At 40.8% G+C, this 20,902-nt stretch overlaps 2 protein-coding genes across 2 annotated transcripts; one reads left to right on the top strand and one right to left on the bottom strand.

Moving 5' to 3' along the window:
* Positions 1-6,612: 6,612 nt before the first annotated feature.
* Positions 6,613-10,763, bottom strand: gtpbp10 (GTP-binding protein 10 (putative)). The gene is made up of 10 exons (XM_078252943.1): positions 10,640-10,763; positions 9,744-9,937; positions 9,443-9,534; positions 9,081-9,225; positions 8,917-8,990; positions 8,770-8,822; positions 8,565-8,672; positions 8,368-8,445; positions 8,067-8,190; positions 6,613-7,649 (listed from the first exon to the last, which is right to left on the bottom strand). Exons 1-10 carry the CDS (start codon positions 10,670-10,672, stop codon positions 7,438-7,440), a joined length of 1,113 nt encoding a protein of 370 aa, XP_078109069.1. The 5' UTR covers positions 10,673-10,763; the 3' UTR covers positions 6,613-7,437.
* A 5,663-nt stretch (positions 10,764-16,426) lies between these two features.
* On the top strand, positions 16,427-20,108 carry osgin2 (oxidative stress induced growth inhibitor family member 2). The gene is made up of 6 exons (XM_078252942.1): positions 16,427-16,684; positions 16,829-16,921; positions 17,104-17,240; positions 17,324-17,515; positions 17,625-17,716; positions 17,811-20,108. The coding sequence occupies exons 1-6, from the start codon at positions 16,642-16,644 to the stop codon at positions 18,976-18,978; spliced, it is 1,725 nt and encodes a 574-aa protein (XP_078109068.1). The 5' UTR covers positions 16,427-16,641; the 3' UTR covers positions 18,979-20,108.
* Positions 20,109-20,902: the final 794 nt, after the last annotated feature.

The following is a 20,902-nucleotide window of genomic DNA, read 5'->3' as shown; positions in this document are numbered from 1 at the left end:
GCAAGCATGAGACTGACTGCCAACTGCCTGGAATGATGTGACATGTAACCAATATGCAACTGAGTCTGTAACACACGACACAGTTGTTTGTGATTTCCATGGTGCTGTTTTCATCTGAAACCACACACAGGTCTGTCCGCCATCTTCTCACCATTTTCTCAATTGCATCTTGGTGTTTGTTTAGGATATCTTTGCTCTCTGCTCTGCTTTCCTAAAATATTTCCTCTTCCTCTCTTCCCTCCCCCCTACACTTGCTTATTTCTGGAGATTGTCCTTTTCAATTTCTGTTCCTTCCTTCCTTTTCTCTCTTCTCCCCCTCCCTGTGTTGTGTCCATCACCCCCTTCCCCCTCCCACAGGTATTTAACCCCTCGCTTCAAAGAGTTTTATGATGTAACTAAATGGGTAGAAGATGTGAATAGAAACACTCAAGGACCTTACCTTAGGTATTATCTCAGATCATGTCCCGTATCCCACACGCTTTTCTAAAAACCCCCCTCACTTTTGGTTTGATTTGTGGCTTGGTCAATGAAAGTTAGCTTCAATCTGGACATTTAAAAGTAAAATCTCAGAGAAAGTGTTGTCGACAGCTGGCATGTTGCGACTTGGGGTTCCTCAAAGGGGTTGCTTTACATTATAATGTATCCTATTTTTCGTCATTCTTCCTTTTAGTTTGAGTAAGACATTCATTTATTTTTATTTTTGATTAGCTGCACTTTACAGACTTATTTTCAGCAAATGATTCTGCAAAAACAACGTCTCTTACTGCCTGTGCTAGTGTGACAATTATAATATTCCTTATTTCTTCTTATTCCCTTCTTTGCTTCTCCCCCTCAGTCTCTTGTTTCCTCTGCATGTTGCGTGTTGTTCCGTCAGTAAGTGTCTGTGTGTCAGCCTCGCCTCGCTCCCAGTGACCTCACGGGCCTTCGCATGAGTGTGATATCACTGCCGAGCCTCTGCGCTGACATCATCACTGTGCTGTAGGCCACCACTCTGATCATGTTCAAGGTCTATAGATAATCACAAGCCACAAGGTTTCCTTGACAACAACAAGGAAAGCTCATGGGCTGTGTTAAGCATCCGTACCATGTCAGCGACTGTTTTATTTTTTTTTATTTTTTACTACTACAAGCTAAACGTCAATAAGCAGTGTAGTCTATAGACCTTCACTGTGTCCAGGAGCACATTCCTGCCATTCTTCCGTTAATACATCTAGTGAAGGACCGAAACCGTCCAAAGGAGTAGAGACATGTAGAGGGTGACATCGGGGAGCCCTGGTCTCAGAAGTAAAACTAAATAAAAAAAATTTTTCTCACAGACAATTTAACATAACTGACTGTTTGATTATTTCCAGCACTTAAATCGGCACAAAGTGCTTCTTATTTAATTGTCTGAAACTAGCAGCTGCTTAGAAAGATCTATAATTAATCCGAAAAAGTCACAGTTACAGTTAGCATACGAAGATGAGCTAATTAGCATTAAATAAAAACAAACAGCTGAGGCTGATGGGAATGTCATTAGTTTTAAGTAATTTGGTCATAAACCAAAGTATTGGACAAATTGTAATTTTGAGGGTTCCCTTTACAATTCATCCAGAGGTGAATGTGTGTACCACATGTCTCAGCAATCCATCCAATAATCATCTCATTTAAACCACAAATGTAAACCTAATGAAAAAAGTCAGGGGCTCACCAAAGTCAGTAGGATTCATTCTCTGGGGACCATGAATGTCTGTCTAACATTTCATCTTAATTCATCCAATATGTTGAGATATCTCAGCCTGGACAAAAGTGGTGGACTGCCATCCATAGAACCACACTGCTGACTAAAAAAACAAACCTTTATTTCTCAGAAAAGGATAGCCAAAACATTTCAGTAAATCACATTATTATTTGTGGCATTTTTAATAATATTGAAGTTTCTAAAAATAAATTGTCAATATGGGAATTTATTGTGAGAAAAAGAGGATTTCTGGAACCAGCGGTCCACCCGCTCCCTCCTCTACTTTGACTTATCCAGGTATTCCGATCACCACATAGCAGTGGTGTAAACAAGCTCCTGTTTATGGGGCAGGCTTTCTGTGGCTGTTTCACTAGACAGGACCTCTCCCTCTGATTCTCTCTGTGTGTTGTTATCACCCAGCGTCGGTCTGGTCTGTGGTCCCAGTCGCCTCATCATACTCACTGCTCCCAGCATTCCTCGTTTACAAAAAAAAAATAACACACACACACACACACACTTGTTTCAATATCTTTGTGGGGACCCGTCATTGACATAATGCATTCCCTAGCCCCTTACCCTAACCTTAACCATCACAACTAAATGTCTAACCTTAACCCTTACCCTCACCCTAACCATAACCTAATTCTAACCCTAATCCTAAAACCAAGTCTTAACCCTCAAACAGCCCTTTAACCATGTGGGGTCCAGCATTTTGGGCCCCACAAGGCTGTGCAGACCCCACAAGTATACTGTATTCCCCGGTTTTTGGACCCCACGAATATAGTAAAACAAGCACACCACGCACACACCACACACACACACGTTAGCTTTAGCAGCATGCGTTTTTAACAGGGACTAAAGGTGAATAATTCTGCCTAATTCTGGCCTGTTTGTGTGTCAGTGCCTGTCCCCATGATGAAGAAAAAGTAATGCTGTGGCAGGGTGAAGCATGCGAGTTGCAGGAAACTATGACTATGCCCACACCACTGCTGGGAATTGTGTACAGAGGTTGCCCCTAAAAGCTGAGCTATAGACACACATACATGATCTGTCTGTCTTTGTGCTTTTTGGTGAACAGCAGTTGGAGCTTTTAAGAACAACCTCTCTCTGTAGGAAGGTGAATAATTAGAGCATCAGGAGGATGTTGCCCAAAGTCACAGATCTAACATTAGCTCCTGAATCTAGCCTCATTTATCATCTGTGTCTTTGACCAACTTAATCCTAAACCAACCAGAACATAACAGGGCAATATATTAATAATGTCACTTCCTCTATTCCTCAGGACGCTATCCCCTGCCAAGTCTCCTACTTCCTCTACAGGATCTATTGCATCCAGCAGGAGATACCCTTACCCTATGCCCCCTCTCCCCGATGACCAGAGGAAAGCCAACAGGCAGAGCGCCAGGGCAAGTATCAGGAGCACATTACATCATTTAAAGCCAGATTATAACACTGATTTAGCAAGACTGATTTTCAATACAGTGGAGATTCGGCACGAAATAGGGCAGGTCATTATGGAGTATCTTAATGTACGAAGTAGTTAGAAAATCTAATCTTTTGCCCCCAGACTGAGCTACAGACCAACTGGATGAATCTGAACCAGGATTCATCACAAAACTTAAATTTCAGTAGTTGGATAAGTCAATAGTTCAATATATGATGACAAGTCGTCATACAAGGATAGGGTTAGCGTAGTGTGTTCATGGCTTTACAAAGACAAAACTATGAACACTGAAAGTTACTGAAACACTGCTCATGAGGATCATGATTTAAAGGCTAGTGTATTGTTGTTATATCATAAAAAGATTTAAAAAAAATAATAAGCCTTATCTTTTAAGTACAAAGATGGAACCAGATTTATGTAAATTGGAAGCAAACAAATGTTAAAATAAAATGTCTTTTCTTTCATTTTCTCTTCCCCCAACCCTTTCTCTTTTCTGTGCTTTTCCCTTCCTCTCACCTCCTCAGCTGTGGGAGACTTCAATATAACAGCCTTCTTACCCACTCTGCAAAAGACCTTAAGGAACTACACTTGTCTCTCCTTTTCTATGAATGAAAAACACAAAAATGTAACAAAATTGACTCTAAGCGATTTGAGATAAAGAGAGAGCCCCCCACTGGAGTGGAATTAGGCAAAGGTGTGTGTGAGTGAGTGTGTCCAAGCATCTCTGAGGCGGTCTTGCCAGACGGCGGCATTCAGTGGGTCTCTACAAGGCGTTACTGAGTGCCGGCGGAGAAACCAGCTCCACATCCACTTCAGACCAGCTGGAGCTCAGACTGAGCTGTTCCTGTCCGCTCAGGCCTCATCTATGGTACTGGAAACCCCCTCCACTCCGACCCCCCTTACCTGTCCTTAAACCTCGTCACAACCTCTCCTCATACTCACTTCAGCCCCCCCCCCGTTTTGAGCTCCTATCTAAAAGGGTTAGCGGAGCCAGGAGCTGGTCATCGTATCAAACTGCATCTCTGGATTTGTTGAGACATTTTGACGCACGTGAATCACTGTAGAAACTCCAACACTGTATGCATGAGACAACCCTGTTTATCAGCAACCTCCTCATACTGAAAAGACGAAAAAAACAGTGGTCTGATCGGAGAGGAAAGCATGCGAGGCGGCAGTGATTTTTTACCTTCTGTAGACCCTTTCTCTCCACTATAGGTAACCCATATTGTATTACCAGTTATATAACCGATGACATGGACCCAACCTGACCCCGCCCTGCTCTTCCTCCCCTTGGATTGTTTGAGCGTGTGTAAATATGTACAGTGAAAAAACACACAAAGTATGTTTTGCTTTTATGTTGAAAAAGGAAAGATTGAGACGTCTCTTCCTGCTGTATTGTGTTGTAGACAGAAGCGGATCTCTGTAGAGACCCCACACTTGTTCTGTCTGTGATTCCATTTTTTCCTCCCTCTGGCTTTTTTCCTGTGTGACTTTCTCCATCCACAACAGAATGTAAACGTGTTTTTTATTTTATCTTAGCACTGGTTTTCATCCATCTCTGGGAGAAATACACAGACATCCAGTAATGACTGACAGCATTGGTAAATATGTTGATTGTTGCCAATTAAGATGTCGCTGGAAGCAATTGTTGAGTATTATTTAGGAAAATTTACATAGTTTTATGTGCCATTCCTGAGTGAAATGAATGGGATGTGTTGGGTGTAGTTATAGACGTGCCACTTTTCACTCATGGTGGTTTTTGGAAATTTCCCATTGATAATGATATGTATTTAGTTCCCCCTGATTCTGTATTTGGATGTTTGAGACCAGTGTGCTCCCATTTTCACAGTGGGCAGCACATGAAGGTGCTCAGATGAATGTGAGAATAGGAATAGCGTGAGTGCGGCTGATGACCCGGCTCGGGCGAGGAATCTGGAAACTGATTGAAATGTGCATTTTGGATTTAGCTGTGATGATTGAGACATTAGCCTTGTAAATGATTAACTATGCTGTACAGTGCTTGCTGTTTGAGTTTGTGAAGACCAACAGCATGACAGTTCTATAATCAAATGATTTCTCTGGTAGGCTATTTGTGAGACCATAACAGGAAACAAGAATGTCACTGAAAGACTTTTTCCCCTCATTGCCTATTTGCTATTTTCTAAAAGTTTGTGTACTACAGGCTACACTGTCAGCAAAGTTGGGACAGGCAGGAAGATGCAGGGTTTAAAAATGATTGAGAACAGGAGTTTTTGTGCTGATGTCATGCCAGTGTAGCTATTTAAGCTGGATTTTTTTCAGAATCTACTCCCATATCACTTCCCAAGAGCAAGTTCTGTGTACAGTTACAACTCATTGTTCTACCTTGTGTAGAAATTGTTGTCTTAAGGAGTTTGGTTTATCATTTTACTGTTGTTCAGTTTTTGTTCCTGTGGACACTTGTTCATTTTTAATTCATGTATGCATTAGGACTGTATAGGTAATATGATCTTCACAATATTCGACTAATATTGCTACTAGTATCTTTTTTATTAAGTACCTTTGTAATGTTCTTTTTTCTCAGCGTTCTGTACAGCAACGATTCAAAAGGTAATTAAGTGCATTATTGTAATTATGTGTGTTGATGAGTTTGAATGGAAACAGTTTTTTGAAACACATTTGTCCTGGGGCCAATAGAAGCGGTCGTTCCTCTGGCACGTGCTAATCTGTATCATATAAAGGTTTGGACACACATACTGTAATGTTGTAAATGTGACCTGTATGGGCTCATGATTTGCCTTCTACCAGAGCTTTCGTATCTGCTCTGGTCTTCTTAAAGTAGTGGTCAGTGTCTAGTGGCCCATTTATCTTCCTGGGCTACCCGAGGCTGTGGAGAGCATCATATTAGTGTGCTACAGCGAGACATTTGTCCTGGTGTCATGGACAATGCACTGTACTACATTCTGAGGACTCTCCGCTAAGGATGGGACCACGCAGGCTGCAGTGATTTCTGTCAATCCTCCAAACATATCTGCTGTATCTGCCTGCGCACACAGCTGGACTGACAGATCCTGACAGGACGATTTTGGCAAAACGTCCCCACAGATGGGCTGTCTGTCTCTGTCTAGCCAGAGACTTGAATGTATTTGTGTACCACCCAGTCTCAACCATGTGGTCCCATCCTGCCAGACACATCAGCACTCTGCTGCAGGAACCTTGAAACCCCCCACATGTACTAGTTCAAATCTAAATACTGCAGTTTGTCTTTTTTTTATCTTTATATTTTAATTTTGCCTGTATGCTCTACAGACTGATAATGCAAAAATCAATCCCCATATTTTTTCCTCTTAATCATTCAGTATTGTAATATATTTAATATAAAATAAAACTTTCATCAACACATCTGTCTATGCTGACATTTCTAATAACTTCAGATTTTACTTGTAGAGGAAAAGAAACACTACAGATGTACTGGAAAACTGACTTTATTATTAATTGTTTTGTATTACAATATGGTAAATTAGCAACACACTTGGGATGCACTGATCCAATACGGATCTTATTTACGGGATAGTATTATATATAAAAAAAAAAAAAAGTGTTTCCACTACCGGTAACATTAATTTAGTCATGGCAGACTCAGTTTTTAGTGCCACAGTAATCCCTGGACACATTACCTTAAATAAAAGATGAGTTCAAAGATTTTAAACTTGAGACAAAAGAGAGCACTAGTATCGGATCACACTCTGTATTACCAAATACCCAGAGATGATGTAGCGGAATCGGGGAGAAAAAGTTGGATCAGTGCATCCCTACAACACACACCAATAAAAAATAAATACAATCTTAATCTATGTGAGCAATCAGGTGAAACAGAATATAACTGGTGGGTACACCTGGGGCACCTTTCCTCTCTTTCAAGGGTGAAGGACATTCTGTGTGATTCAATGTATCTGACACTACAGCTGGTGCTGCTTTTGCTTGACCAACATTTCATTGGTAAGCATATATTTCTGAATAACGATGGACCTGGTTTACTGTGGCTTAGATTTTAATAACAACCGCCGACCAAACGAGCGACTATTTGAAGCACAGATCAATTTGTGCAATCTTCCATCCCTTCCATGGACAGTTCTGCATTGAAGCTGCAGTTTCTGTTGTCACGTTTCTCAGTGGATGCTAGTTACTTGCCATTAAAGTTCAACTAGTTTTATACTTTTTTGACAGACAACTCATCCGTCATCGTACACTACAGCTCCTGCTGAAATGTGTGACATGTTGTCGTCCGTGTTCATCACAATTGCTTGTGTGAGCTGTACCTCAGTGCCTGCAGTCTGTCTTGATGGATGGCTTTAGTTGCCATTGCTGTGTCTTCATCAAGCGATTCCCGGATGCAACTTTTCAAAGTGTCGACACCAAACCCGGTGGAAGCAGAGACAGGAACCACGTGTCTGAATGTCATGTAATTCTTCGGTATCATGTCATCAGGCAACAGATCAGAGAACTCTGCAGGAAGGTAAAACAGCAGAATGTAAATTTAACAAAATAAAAGCCCAATATGTATTAATTGTCCCATTAACATGATACAGGCAATACAAAGGGTTGCGATTCTTATTTTTTGTTGTCATCAGCCAATATGCATGTTTAATGCTGCACCTTTTTGGGTTGTTGTCCTACATCTGTTGACACTTATTATTGCAGTTGATCCCGATTTTAACTCCTTCCCTGTTTTCATCTAAACTGGTACAAAGTTAACGCCCCTCTGACTCCACCTTTGTATCACTCAAGTACATCAAACTGATAGGCAGCTACAAAACTATCCTCACATTGAAAAAAAGTGCATTCAGATGTATTAAAGTAAACATCAGCAGTAAAGAAAATTATAAAGTTAATGAATAAACAGTAACCCCCCATCAAATTCACCGTCTGGGTTTTGGAGTTGGTCCTTCAGCTCTGCTAATTTGTCCTCAGCATCAGGCAGGTCCATTTTGTTCACCACTAGTAAGGCTGGCTTCGATACAAGCTCCTCTTTGTACAACTCCAACTCCTTGAGGCCGTGGTGAGGAGGAGGAGAGGATGAAGAAGAACATACATACATGGTGTGCGTGAGATGGATAGATCAGGAGTCAAGTGAAAGAGAAGAACGGTAAGAAGAAGAATTACAATTAGAACTTTATTGCAAAAATCATGATAAATTCTGAGTCTTTCATGTCATCATTCTCACCTTGGTAAGAAGTTGAACAGCTTCAAAGGCCGACCTGAACGGTGTTTTACTTGCCAGTTGGAAACCACAAACATCTACCTGCAGCCAGACAAAGCACAGCCACATCAAACTCCATTTTCATCAGCAGGTAATTCTGACCACATTCAAACATATACTGTGTGTAGGTGTCCGCTTATGTACTTTCTGTCACTACGCACCACAAACAGAAGCTGCTTGGTCCTCTCCACATGTTTTAGGAACTTGTGGCCCATGCCTTTGTTTATGTGAGCTCCCTCGATCAGGCCTGGGAGATCAGCAACAGAAATCTACCAAAAATAAAGAGCACCACTCAATGAGAGAAAACCACTAAAAATAAACCAACATTCAAAAGGACAGTTAAAAGGACAATATGCCTTACCATACCTGTTTGTAATCTTTATACATCAGTTTGCCAATCTCCGGCTTCAAAGTTGTGACTGTGAAATAACAAATATTTTGGCATGTTGACCTGAAGAATTATTTATCTCAGACAGTACACGTTTGTACATGTGTGTAGTATTATGTACTCACAAGCGTAGTTAGCAATCTGAGGTGTGGCATTAGACATGGCAGCCAGGAGAGATGACTTTCCTGCATTTGGGAACCTGATGGTGAATTGGCACCAAGAAAAACAGATATTCAAGTGAATCTCAGCTGAAATTAACCCATATGTTCATGTTTCTCTCTGATCTTACCCAACAAGGCCTAGGTCAGCAATGAGTTTGAGGTCCAGCCTTATGTTTTTGGTCTGGCCCTTACTGGGCTCAAACGCAGAGTGGTAGGAGCCTCCGTGTCCTCCTTTCACCACCATCAGACGATCACCCTCAGTATTCAGGTCACCTTGGAGAGGGTAGAAAAAATTAGTTTTTACTGCAAAATCAGTAGACTATGCTACTCCCATTTGACTACCGATACTCTATGTTTTATGCCACATGATGTACTTAACCACATGAACAAAACAAAATAAGGGCTCTATTCTAAAATGGTATCATTGACTATGCTGCCCATACATTAATATAAAATAGGGGAGGTATTATACAAAAGAAGTATGGCATACCAAGTATTTTGCCATCATCAGTGGTGACTGTGATACCAAGAGGTGCCAAGATCTCCTTGTCCTTCCCTCTCTCTCCCTTCAGTGCTCGAACACTGTAGATAAATTAGCATCTGTTATACAACATGTTCGAGGATCTCTGACAACATAAATCATCAGCTGATGTCAATGATTGGTGAATAATAGCAAATAATAATAACAGATATTCTGACTGTTTAAATGAAACTTAAGGTTGTATGTGTATATATATATATATATATATATATATATATATATATATATATATATATATATAGAAACAAACCTGCTGTTGGCTCCTGCTCCACCTACAAAACGTTTCTGGGGGTACTTGTCCTTGATCCTCTTTAAGGTCATATTCTTTGTAGCTACCACCCAAACATCTCCCCCGTTTCCTCCCTGTCCCCCAAGACGGGGTAGACCCATACCGCCACCACCTCCACGGACATACAGGCGGAGGTTATCCACAAAGTTCCCATACTGCAATAAACATTACAGTGATGAGAATCAAAATGTATCGTTGATTATATTGGGTTTGAACACAAATGCTAATGTTGGCAAAAACAACTGCAACAGCTTGGGTTGTTACCTTTGAGGGCTAAAGACATACAACTACAACTCATTGGGGTATATGATATTTTCAAAGTACTGTAGTGCTAGCATTAGCATTTTCTGGAGCTTTCTATTGCATCATGGGATTGTTTTGACATACTGCTATTTCCAAGCTAAACATGCTTAATGTTTAACTCTCAAGCCAACATGAACGAGGAGTCCTAAAAGTGCTATTGATTAAATCATAACAGCTACTGAGCTTGCATGCTAACAGATCCATTTGAAAGCTCAAGGAAAAGCTTGTAGTACGTTGGGACTGTTTTGTCAAACATTAGGCGTTAAATCACTAGCTACTTGACAAAATGTCAGATATGACAATGAAGTCTATTTCCATGGCCAACAAATGGTTTTCATGCTTAAAAATATATAATTGTTTTCAATGCATTTTACGCATTTAATATCACATAAAGCTGTGAAAACACGTTAGTCAATGTTGATGTCAGTTAGCAAGAGCCTGCCACACAGCTAGCTAACAGTTAGCTTGCCAGCCGATGTCACCATTACAGTTGTTAGTAAACACACACTGAGATTTTTCCATTAGATTAAAATTATGTCTGACACAGTACTTACTTTCCGGAAGCATATTCTACTGAACTGGACCATCTTCAGTGGCGTCTATTGCCACGTTTTGTGTTGTTGACTGAGCTAGCGGCTAATTGACATGTTGTATGAAGGACCGGAAGCGATGAGTTCCTCCCAGCTTATTGGATCGTAAGGGCAAAGAGGCGGGACTCCGCAAGGGCGAGTGACAGCTGGAGACCCTGGTCCTTTTTATTTATAAACGTGAGGTTATATAGCCCCTGTAAATACAGAAATAGTTAATGAATACTTATGTTGAATCCCACGATAAACTACACTTTCCCTTTACCTAATATTTAAAAATATATGGCAAATTGTGCATATCAGCTGCTCTATCAGAATGATTGAGCTACCAACCAAATACAATTGTGAGATGTGAAATATCAAAATGGACTAATAGTCTAGGTCCTGGGTAAGATATGTATGTGCTTCATTTAGCGGAGAATATCTCAACTGTTATAGATTAATATAACCCCATTGAACAACGTGGGATGTGTGCCAAAATCTCTACACGGGACGAAAGTCCTGAAAATGACCACAATAGGTGACACTATTATCACACTACAGGTGAATTGGACTTTATCTTCCCTTTATAGATATCCTCATAAATTTCTACCAGATTAATCTTCATATTAAGAGAAATACTTTTTGTATTACACTTTGTCTTAAAAATAAAATAAAATATGCAAATTAGGCAATATTGCATTAAATATGCGTACATATTTAAACTCTTGAAGCTACAGATTTTCTGAGGTGATCACAATGTTAACAATGACCATGTAGTGTAAGGGTAAGATTTCTGGTTTGATATTTTTAATTGTTAATCGTGTGTGTGTGTGTGTGTGTGGGGGGGGGGATGTCCTGTTTGGTGCTGTATTGAATGGAAAATTATAAATACAATTGTATACAAACAAGGGACCTTTTTTAAAAGAAAGAAAACAAGCATTTGATTAATATACAGACATTTTAACCTTGCTATTATCATTGGAACGTTAACTTAAAGTGAAAAATACAAAACAACAGGTTTACTCCCTGTGTTGCAAGATAAAACTTTCACAACAGAGTCCAGGTATGGGGATGATGATGAGAGCTCATTCAGTGATAGGATTTTTTAAACTATTGCCTCCCTTGCATTTGCAGTACTTGCAACAACGGATACCAGCTACCCGACAGGGACACCCATTCTTGTGTGCACACTTGCCACACGATCAAGGATCTGGCAAACCTTCAGGTTTTGAGATTACAATCTCAAGGACTAATAAACTGCCCTTTCTTACAAAACCATAAGCATCTGTATTTAAGATCGAGGTGACGTCTGTAAATGGTGCTTGGACCCAAAGCTGCTGTTGAAAATAGGCTCTTTGTATATGTTTTCTTGCATTAGTTGAGGTGCAAGCGGTCCTCTCAAAGTCCATCTTAAGGGCATTACTATCGAATGCAGCAATGTGCAGGTCGTCAAATGTTTCCATGTCCGTTGATGGTTTGAGACATTTGACCAAGAATGTTTCCGCCATTTGTATTGCACTCTCTGTTAGCTGTGGACAGTTGAAATTGAGAATCAGAGAAGAGTTGTCTGGTTTGCGGACAGTGTTCAGAGCTGCAAGTTTGGTTGATGTTTTGCTGGTTGTATTGCACCCAGTCAGCACATGTAGTGCTGGGAGACACTGTGTGAGCACGTCTCCCAGCGCTATGCCGATATCATGAAGTGGTAATATTGATCTTTTCACTTCTGAGTTGCAGATGAGCCAGAGCTCTTGGAGGCCAAGATTTCTCCAATTGACTTTTATGTGACATAATAGGCACACAAAGACATCTGTCACCTGATGACAGTGTCAGTGATGTAGATCCTGTACGGTAACTTAAAATGTCCTGCACATGAAACATCATCCTGTCATCAGCTTGTATATCTTGTATCTGAGATGTACTGGTGATGACATTTTCCCCATTTTGCAAAAAAACATAACAAAAACATTAGCAGCTAGCTAGCTAACAAACTGTAGTTAGCTAGCTACAATACACACCAAATATAATATAAATATAAAACTGATACAAATTCATTATAATTATTTAAATACACAAAATTACAACTCATATGATAATGACACGTAATAAGTGTACATGCCAACACAAAGAATAAAGTAATCTTGCTTGACAGCCATGTGCTCTGCTATGACCTCAGGTCACTATGGCTGCCAAGTAAACGTTTGTTGAAAAAAGAAGTTGGAGGTGATGACAGCAATATTTAGAACAGGTAGGAAATGTAAGCTTTTAAAGTTTAGGTTAATAAATAACTGGTAATTACTGTATGTTGCTAGTTGTATGTAATAGGTTGACTGTTTAGCCAATTTCTTTACATCAAATCAGAATGCTTACACTCTTCTATGACCTTATAATCATGGTAATTGTAAACATTGTGATCACCTCAGAAAATCTGTAGCTTCAAGGGTTTATGTACGCATATTTAATGAGCTATTGCCTCATTTGCATATTTTTTTTGTTAGACAAAGTGTAATACAAAAAGTATTTCTCTTAATATGAAGATTAATCTGGTAGAAATGTATGAGGATATCTACATTCACCTGTAGTGTGAAAATAGTGTCACCTATTGTGGTCATTTTCAGGACTTTCGTCCCGTGTAGAGATTTTGGCACACATCCCAAGTTGTTCAATGGGGTTATATTAGTCTATAACAGTTGAGATATTCTCCGCTAAATGAAGTGCATACAAATCTTACCCAGGACCTCTACTATAAAGGTAGGTCGTTTTGTCAGGTGCAAAATGTATGCATATCAAAATGACTTGGTGCTTTCTTCCCTATATACAGTCTAAATGTACTCATAACCATATACATAATGTTATACTGTATAGGAACTTAATGGTCCACAATGTGGAAAATTGTTTTTGGCTTCACCATACTGAAAACTGAAAACAACACAAAACAAATGAATGAAGACAAGCATTAGGACAAGCATGAACAAACAAGACTTTTAAAGGACATAAATAGGCTACAGTTTAATAAACAGAGAGCGGTTGGATCCTGAGCATTTGTAACATGCAGTTTTCCACTTGCAAAAAAGTGACCTTGTGACTGAAAGGTTGGTCCTGCCTCAAATTACTTGATTTCATTCGGGTTATATTTGACTGATTACATCCCATCGTCATTTTTTACCAGTTGAAATATAGGCTACCTTTAAAGGGACAATACAACCAGTAACATGTAGCCTACTTGGGCAATGCATTTCTTAAAAGTAAAACTCTCCACCTAAACCCGACTCAGCGAACAGCAGATCGTCGGCGGCGCTGTGAGGATGCTGAAAGATGCTCTGATCTTCCGGTTCTCTTCTTTCTCCGTGAACGCGCGCACAACTGCCGGTGCAGAGTGAGATGCGCATGTGACGACACAGGACCCGGTTTTATTCTCTCTCTCTCTCTCTCTCTCTCTCTCTCTCTCTCTCTCTCACACACACACACACACACACACACACACACACACACACACACACACACACACACACACACACATTGACTGCAATCAAGACACAGAGAAGATCTAGCCTACCTCTGAGGCAACATTTATAGACTGTTCAGAACTGAATAAACCAGGGCTACTCGAATTTAACTGGACGGAGGTAAGCGTGTGTGTATTTGTATGTGTGTGATGACGAGAGAGAGGTTGGCTTATTATCTCATGCAGGAGCCCGGACAGGGTCCTCCCACCGGTGTCTGCCTATTTATACGGTTAGAAACGCAGCCGTGGGTCGTGATAACAGGACGCGACTGGGACATAGAGAGATACATCACAGTGCGGTAAGAGATCGTGTTCTTGGCCGATTGTTGAGGATGCCCGTGAGTGTTTGTTTGACCTAAATTATGCAATGATGGTGACATAGCCGTTCTTTGCATGTGCTCGTTGTGCCTTATTGGATGGAGGCTGCAAGGACCGCTGCTCTGAGTCAGGAGTTTATGGTGTGAGGTTTGAGCCCATGAGGATAAAGTATGATGGTGTAGCAGACTGCTACATTATACACACACACACACACACACACACACACACACACGCTTTCTGTGGCTGTTTCACTGGACAGGACCTCTGTGTTGTTCTCACCCAGCGTCGGTCTGTTCTGCGGTCTGGTCACCTCATCATAGCCTCACTGCTCCATTCCTCATTTAAACACACACACACACACACACACACACACACACACACACACACACACACACACACACACACCCTGGTTTGAAGTTAACCCAATTTTGCTGCATACAAATGAACTGAAGTTGCAAACGAGGCTGTAGTTGTAGGCCTGTGAAAATCAAACACACCTTTAAAACAGAGCCTGCATGTACTAAGTCAGAAAAAAGAGCAATCCTGATTGAAACGATAAAAGGCTTTTATTATTCCATTGACCACATGAACATAAAAAGTGTAACATTACATTACATTAGTTTTCCATATCGCCCACAATACTCAGTACACTATTCTAGAAAAGTATGGTCCATCCTCTCTACACATTCTGCACATGTGGCACCGTGAAAAGGCAGTAAGCCAGTACAACAAACAAAAAACCAGCAACAATAATAAAGTCATCAAACCATTTCTTTTTTGTCACATTTTAGTTGTGCATTGTGTTTTACTCTCAAGCAGTTTAGATGATCTGCAATTTAGCTGTGTTTTACTTTTGTATTAAATGGAGATTAATTAATTGTAACAACAACAACAGTATAGGCTAAATAAAGCACACACTTATGCTCATTATTTTCTCCTGTATTTGTCACCATAAGCTCAACAGTATAGCACTGTTGTTGGATAACGTACTATTTACATCTGTCAAAGGCATTTGATGCAACAGTAACTAGTACAGAATTAAGATAATAGTAGATACCAGATAATAATAATATAAAAATAATATGAGCTGCATGTTCAGGGGACTAAATAACAACCTAAACAGACACTACATACTACTCTGTGTTTAAATAATCTTGGTTTTTGCTGATTAATACACAGGATACAGTTAAAAAGCTATTATTTGGACCTTATAGTTGGGATAGTTTTGTGATACATACTGTTTTTCATGCTGTTTATTGGTGGAAAATGTGGACAAATAACAGTCTAATCTTAAATTAGATGATATTCTTGTTGGTACGCACTGATTTAAAAGGTGTGCAAAGTGAAAGTTCAAGCAAAAAAAAAAAAAGAAGAAACGGTTATGACTGTAAACACTAAACACAGACAACTGGTTACAGACAGGTCAGACAGGGGGAGGGAGGGGTGCACGTGAAATGAGGCGGACTCTATTGGCAGACATGGGGGTTTTAAGGGAAGTGAGCCAGAGTTTTGGGCTATAAAACAAAGGTGGTGTGGGCATTGTTTTGGTAAGTATGAAACTGGGACAAGTGGGCGCTGTTTGCTGTGGCTAGTGGGTAATGTTTTGGCGGGAGTGCCTGTGAGTTTGTGTGTGGTGGGTGGGTATGAGAAGAGGAGGAGCTCTGTCATGATGCCAGGACCACATTCTCATCCTGCTGCTGTTGAAATAGGCGGTAAGGACATAAACAGGCCCAGTGGGATTAGGTCCCACTCAGAGAAGTGATCAGGGGGGATTTACTGCCCAGTGGGCACATAATGGCACTGTCGCGTTACACACTACACATGCTCAACGGCAACGTTTCACAACAGACCCAAGCCTATATAAATCTGATTAGAACTCCCTTTTGTTTAGGAAGCGGCACTGGGGTTAACACAGGCTAGCCATGCCGCGGGCCATGTTTGATAGGACAGGGGGGTGTGTGGATGTTGGCGGGACGGCAAAGAGAAAAGCTTGGGGCACGTTGTGTTTTGGCAGGGTGTTTCCACGTGTGTGAAGCCCCAGACAAACAGGGAGGCCAGTGGCTGTGTGTGGGAGCACAATACCAGGATGAATAACATTTTTTTCCCCCCCCGGTTAGTGCGTGTGAGTCAGCTGATGATGGTGAATGGAGACAGGATCTAAGCTAACATGAGACAACAACAACATTGGCAGACACAAAGACAGCAAGCCGGTTTGAACCTGTTCAAATAATCTGACCCATAAACATGGAAGCAGTTGGGGGGGACAAAGCACAAACGAGCCTCTTCTTTTAGTAGAGAGTCAAATGGATAGAAATGTCAGGAACTTTCTTCTCATTTCTATCGTTCCTCCTCAGTGCCGGCTCTGGCCCAGGCTGCAGCAATGCCTCTTCTGGAAGAGACCACTCTGCCACAAGATCACCCTCCCACTGTCCCTGTTGTCATCATAGGTAAACATTTTGCTCCTAACCTCCCGCACTTTAATGGTTTCACATTGTTACTCCAACTTGGCCCAAATCCTGCACACATACAATCTTAAAGGTGTCTTTCTCAATCTAACTTTTGTCACATAATGCTGTGTGCTCCTTTGTGATGCTAATCCACCATTTCCCAAACTTGGGGCGATTTTTAGGCAATGGCCCATCAGGTATTTGTCTGTCCTACCTGCTGAGTGGACACAAGCCCTACCTAGATACAGCAACTGTTCACCCAAACCCAATAATATACAGGAAACTGCAGGAGACAAAGCACCTATCCATCACTGAACAGGTAAAAACACCTAGGAATTCCTTGCACATGTACACATGATCACATTCACTCAGGTGTGTCATGATGGGGACTATTTTTTGCAGGATCTGGAATATTTGAGTGAAGGTCTTGAGGGGAGGTCAAGGAACCCTGTGGCTGTGCTTTTTGACACACTTCTGCACCCCAATGCTGACTTTGGCTACGAGTTCCCCCCTGTCCTTCAGTGGAGGATGGACAAGCAGCAACACATCCCTCATCTGGTGCTGGGGAGGGCAACGCCTGGAGGTGCTTGGCATGTAAGATACAAGGTTTAGTCTGCCACACCTTTGTAATTATCCATATTTTATGTTAATCGTTTGGTTCTCTGAAATTGCACTCTCCTCTACTCTTCTCTTCTTTCATCAGGCAATGGAAGGCTCCATGCTGACTATTAGTCTTGGCATCTGGATGGAGCTTCCAGGGGTTAACTACAGGGACTTGACCAATGGGAAACGCAGGTACTAAGAGAGGTTGACAGCAGCAAAGACATGGCTAAAGTCTCAGTTTATTTCTGTGCTACCTCTTTCCTAATTGTCCCTCTCTTCTCTCTAGGGATGCCACCAGTGACAGAGCCACCCCAGAAGAGATCTCATCCTATTACCGTAACTATGTGAAGCTTAAGGGCCTCCAAAAGAATTTTGTTGACAACATCTACGTGACCTCTGTCCAGAAACTCTGCCGGGGGCACGAGGGAGAAGGTCTGGAAAATGGGCACACTGATCAAGGAGATGGTGGGAATGAAGCCTTTGAGGGAAATGGAGTTGAGTGTCTAAACAATGGAGGAGGGGGGGCTCTCTGGGAAGTAAGGGGATACCAGCAGGTGCAGAACGACACTCATGTGCCCTTCTCTTTGTTTGCTGAGAACGTAGTTCTGGCCACCGGTGCATCTGATTCGCCAGTTCGATTAGGTGCAGAGGGTGAGGACCTACCATTTGTATTCCACAGCATCTCAAATCTGGGCTTGGCTGTAAGCCGTAGAAAACTGGATATGAACTCTGATCCGGTTTTGATCGTAGGTGCTGGTTTAAGTGCTGCAGATGCAGTTCTGTGCGCTTGTAACAGCAACATCAGAGTGCTGCATGTCTTTCGTAAGAGCGTAGATGACCCAGAACTTATCTTCAAACAGCTGCCCAAGACCCTGTACCCAGAGTACCACAAGGTCTACAACATGATGTGCTCTCAGACCTACACAAATGTGGCTCCATCCTCTGCTTTAAACAGACCCCAGGTAGTAAGTATCGCCTCTTCAGTATGTGCCAAGATGTGCCCAAAGCCCCAACTTGCTGCAGGTAACATGGCTGGTAATACCAGTGTCAGCCTGTTTCCTGACTACACTAGTTTCCCCGAACACTGCGTGGTGTCCTTCCAGTCTGACATGAAGTGTTTGTTGCAGGGGAACAACTCCCTCAAGGCCTTCAAGATCTCCATGGCACTAGTGCTGACTGGGACCAACCCAAACTTGTTTTTTCTGAAGGGGCAGGGCCAGTACCTGGGTCAGGATCCAACAAAACCCATCTCCTGCACGCAGAACCCCATTGACATCCACCCCTACACTTTTGAGTGTACCAAGGAGCCAGGTCTGTTTGCCATGGGCCCTCTGGTGGGAGACAACTTTGTTCGCTTTTTGAAGGGTGGTGCTTTAGGCATTGCCTCATGTCTGCTGAAGAGATTCAAGAAGAAAGGGAAGCTCATCAGCAATGAAGAGAATAACTTTATTTGAAAACATGATGAAGAAAAGAGCCGTACACGTTGGTTGTAGGGCAGATTTCAAGCGCTCCTACCAACTAATGTAAAAGATGAAGGGGAAAAAAAGAGTTTGTTTTAATCATTTAGGCAGTGTTTTCTCATCAAAACTAAAGGCATTTTTACAACTTTCTGAGACCAAAAAGAAAATGGATGTGCACTAATTAGTTTCTTAAGAACCAAAACACAGCTTTCAAGAGTCTTGTTTGACTCCATAAGAAGTCCCCAGAAGTCCAAGCTACCATGTGCCAATGTTTTCTAGTCAATCTGTACCTCACAACTGAATGGGACCTTATTTTCATCAGGGTTATTTATTCATTCACCATGTGTCTTTCAATCCATTTACTAACAGTTAAATTGGTGTCATATCACATCAAACTTTAAGTTGTATTTGAGCTTTTAGTTGTACAACCTGGAGTGGTGAGTGTTAGTTATAGTGGACGCACACTGATTATTCTGAGCCTAACTTTTTAACTTCAGAGGATTCTTTGTTTAGCTGCTATTGTAGGTAGTTGGAGCCATATACCTAAAAAAATAAAGAAAAGTCTTATAAATCTGAACTGTTGCTTTGGTTATAGTGCGACTGAAAGGCTTTCTTGGATCACGACTGGCAGACCATGCTCTGATAGGCAAGAAGTCGGTTCGATTGCGTTCAGGCTCGATTGCGTTCAGGCTCGATTGCCTATCCTGTCCTGGGTAGCCCGGATGTTGCTATGTGAATTATTTCATCTTGAATTTTTGGATCTGAATTTGAGCAACCGGAGGCTATCTTTTTGAAATTTGGAGACTTGAATTTTTGGATCTGAATTTGTGACCATTGAAAACAATATATTTAAATTCAGCTTTTGAAATTGCAAATAAATAAAAATTTAAAAATTTCAAAGAGGTAAATTCAGAACACATTCAGATACATGACTTTCAAAGTAAAATATTTCAATATTAAGTATTCAATGGCTGTTAAAATTCAAATAATTATGTCTCTCATTTGCTTCCACATCCTATGCAAATAATTTCACTTGCAGATCTGAATGCATTCTTGGACACCAATTGCTACATTTGAATTCCTGGCAAAAGATATGGTCATTAAAGGATAATTGTGGTGTTTAACATTTTCTTCTTTTTTATTCATTTCCAGTAGTCTTGGCAGATTTTATTTTTGTTTAGATTTACATTCAAAACGGTAACACCGATAATGATGCTTTTTTATTTTCCAGAAAGATAGTGAACATTCTCCATTTGGCAGCCAACTTTCCATTATGAGACTTGTAAACCCATTCTTTAAATTGTGCTAACCAACAATGATACATTTAGACAAAATAAAGATGGGCATGGTGTTTACCAAGATGGTTCTTTAGTGGTACAAGAAATAATATAAAATAGGATAAAACAAGAAATACCAGTATGGTCTTTTATACTTAACAATTGCCAATTACATCATGACAAAAATATAGTGAAAACGTAATACTATTCTTGCCAAAACAATACATTTATTTAAATGCAACAATTACAACACTTTGTACGCATTTTCTTGTTCTTTTTGCCAGTCACACATGAAGAGAACAGGCTTTCAAAAAAAGACGAAACAGAAAAGCACACTTGCAGAAAACCCATTTTTACAATCATACAATCTAAATAATTTTATATTTTTAGCAAACCAAATCTTAGTAACCTCTTTGCATTTTTTATAATTACATAGTGCCATTTTTAGCATGTTGTGGTTATCTTCGTGAAGGCTAATATCTAAGCTCCATCTTAGAACTATTCAATCTACCTGACTGGGCAATATGTAAATGACTTATTGTCTATGTAGCCTTATCATGTTTCTCTTAATATTGTGAAACATGGCACACAGCTTTGTTTACTTAACACTACATAGGAATTGCCAAGTCAGACTTCTTCCA

Source organism: Sander vitreus, chromosome 6 (assembly GCF_031162955.1).
Source record: "Sander vitreus isolate 19-12246 chromosome 6, sanVit1, whole genome shotgun sequence".
NCBI classification, from domain to species: domain Eukaryota; kingdom Metazoa; phylum Chordata; class Actinopteri; order Perciformes; family Percidae; genus Sander; species Sander vitreus.
The sequence above is the reverse complement of the archived record's forward strand: the minus strand, read 5'-3'. Positions and strand labels throughout refer to the sequence as shown.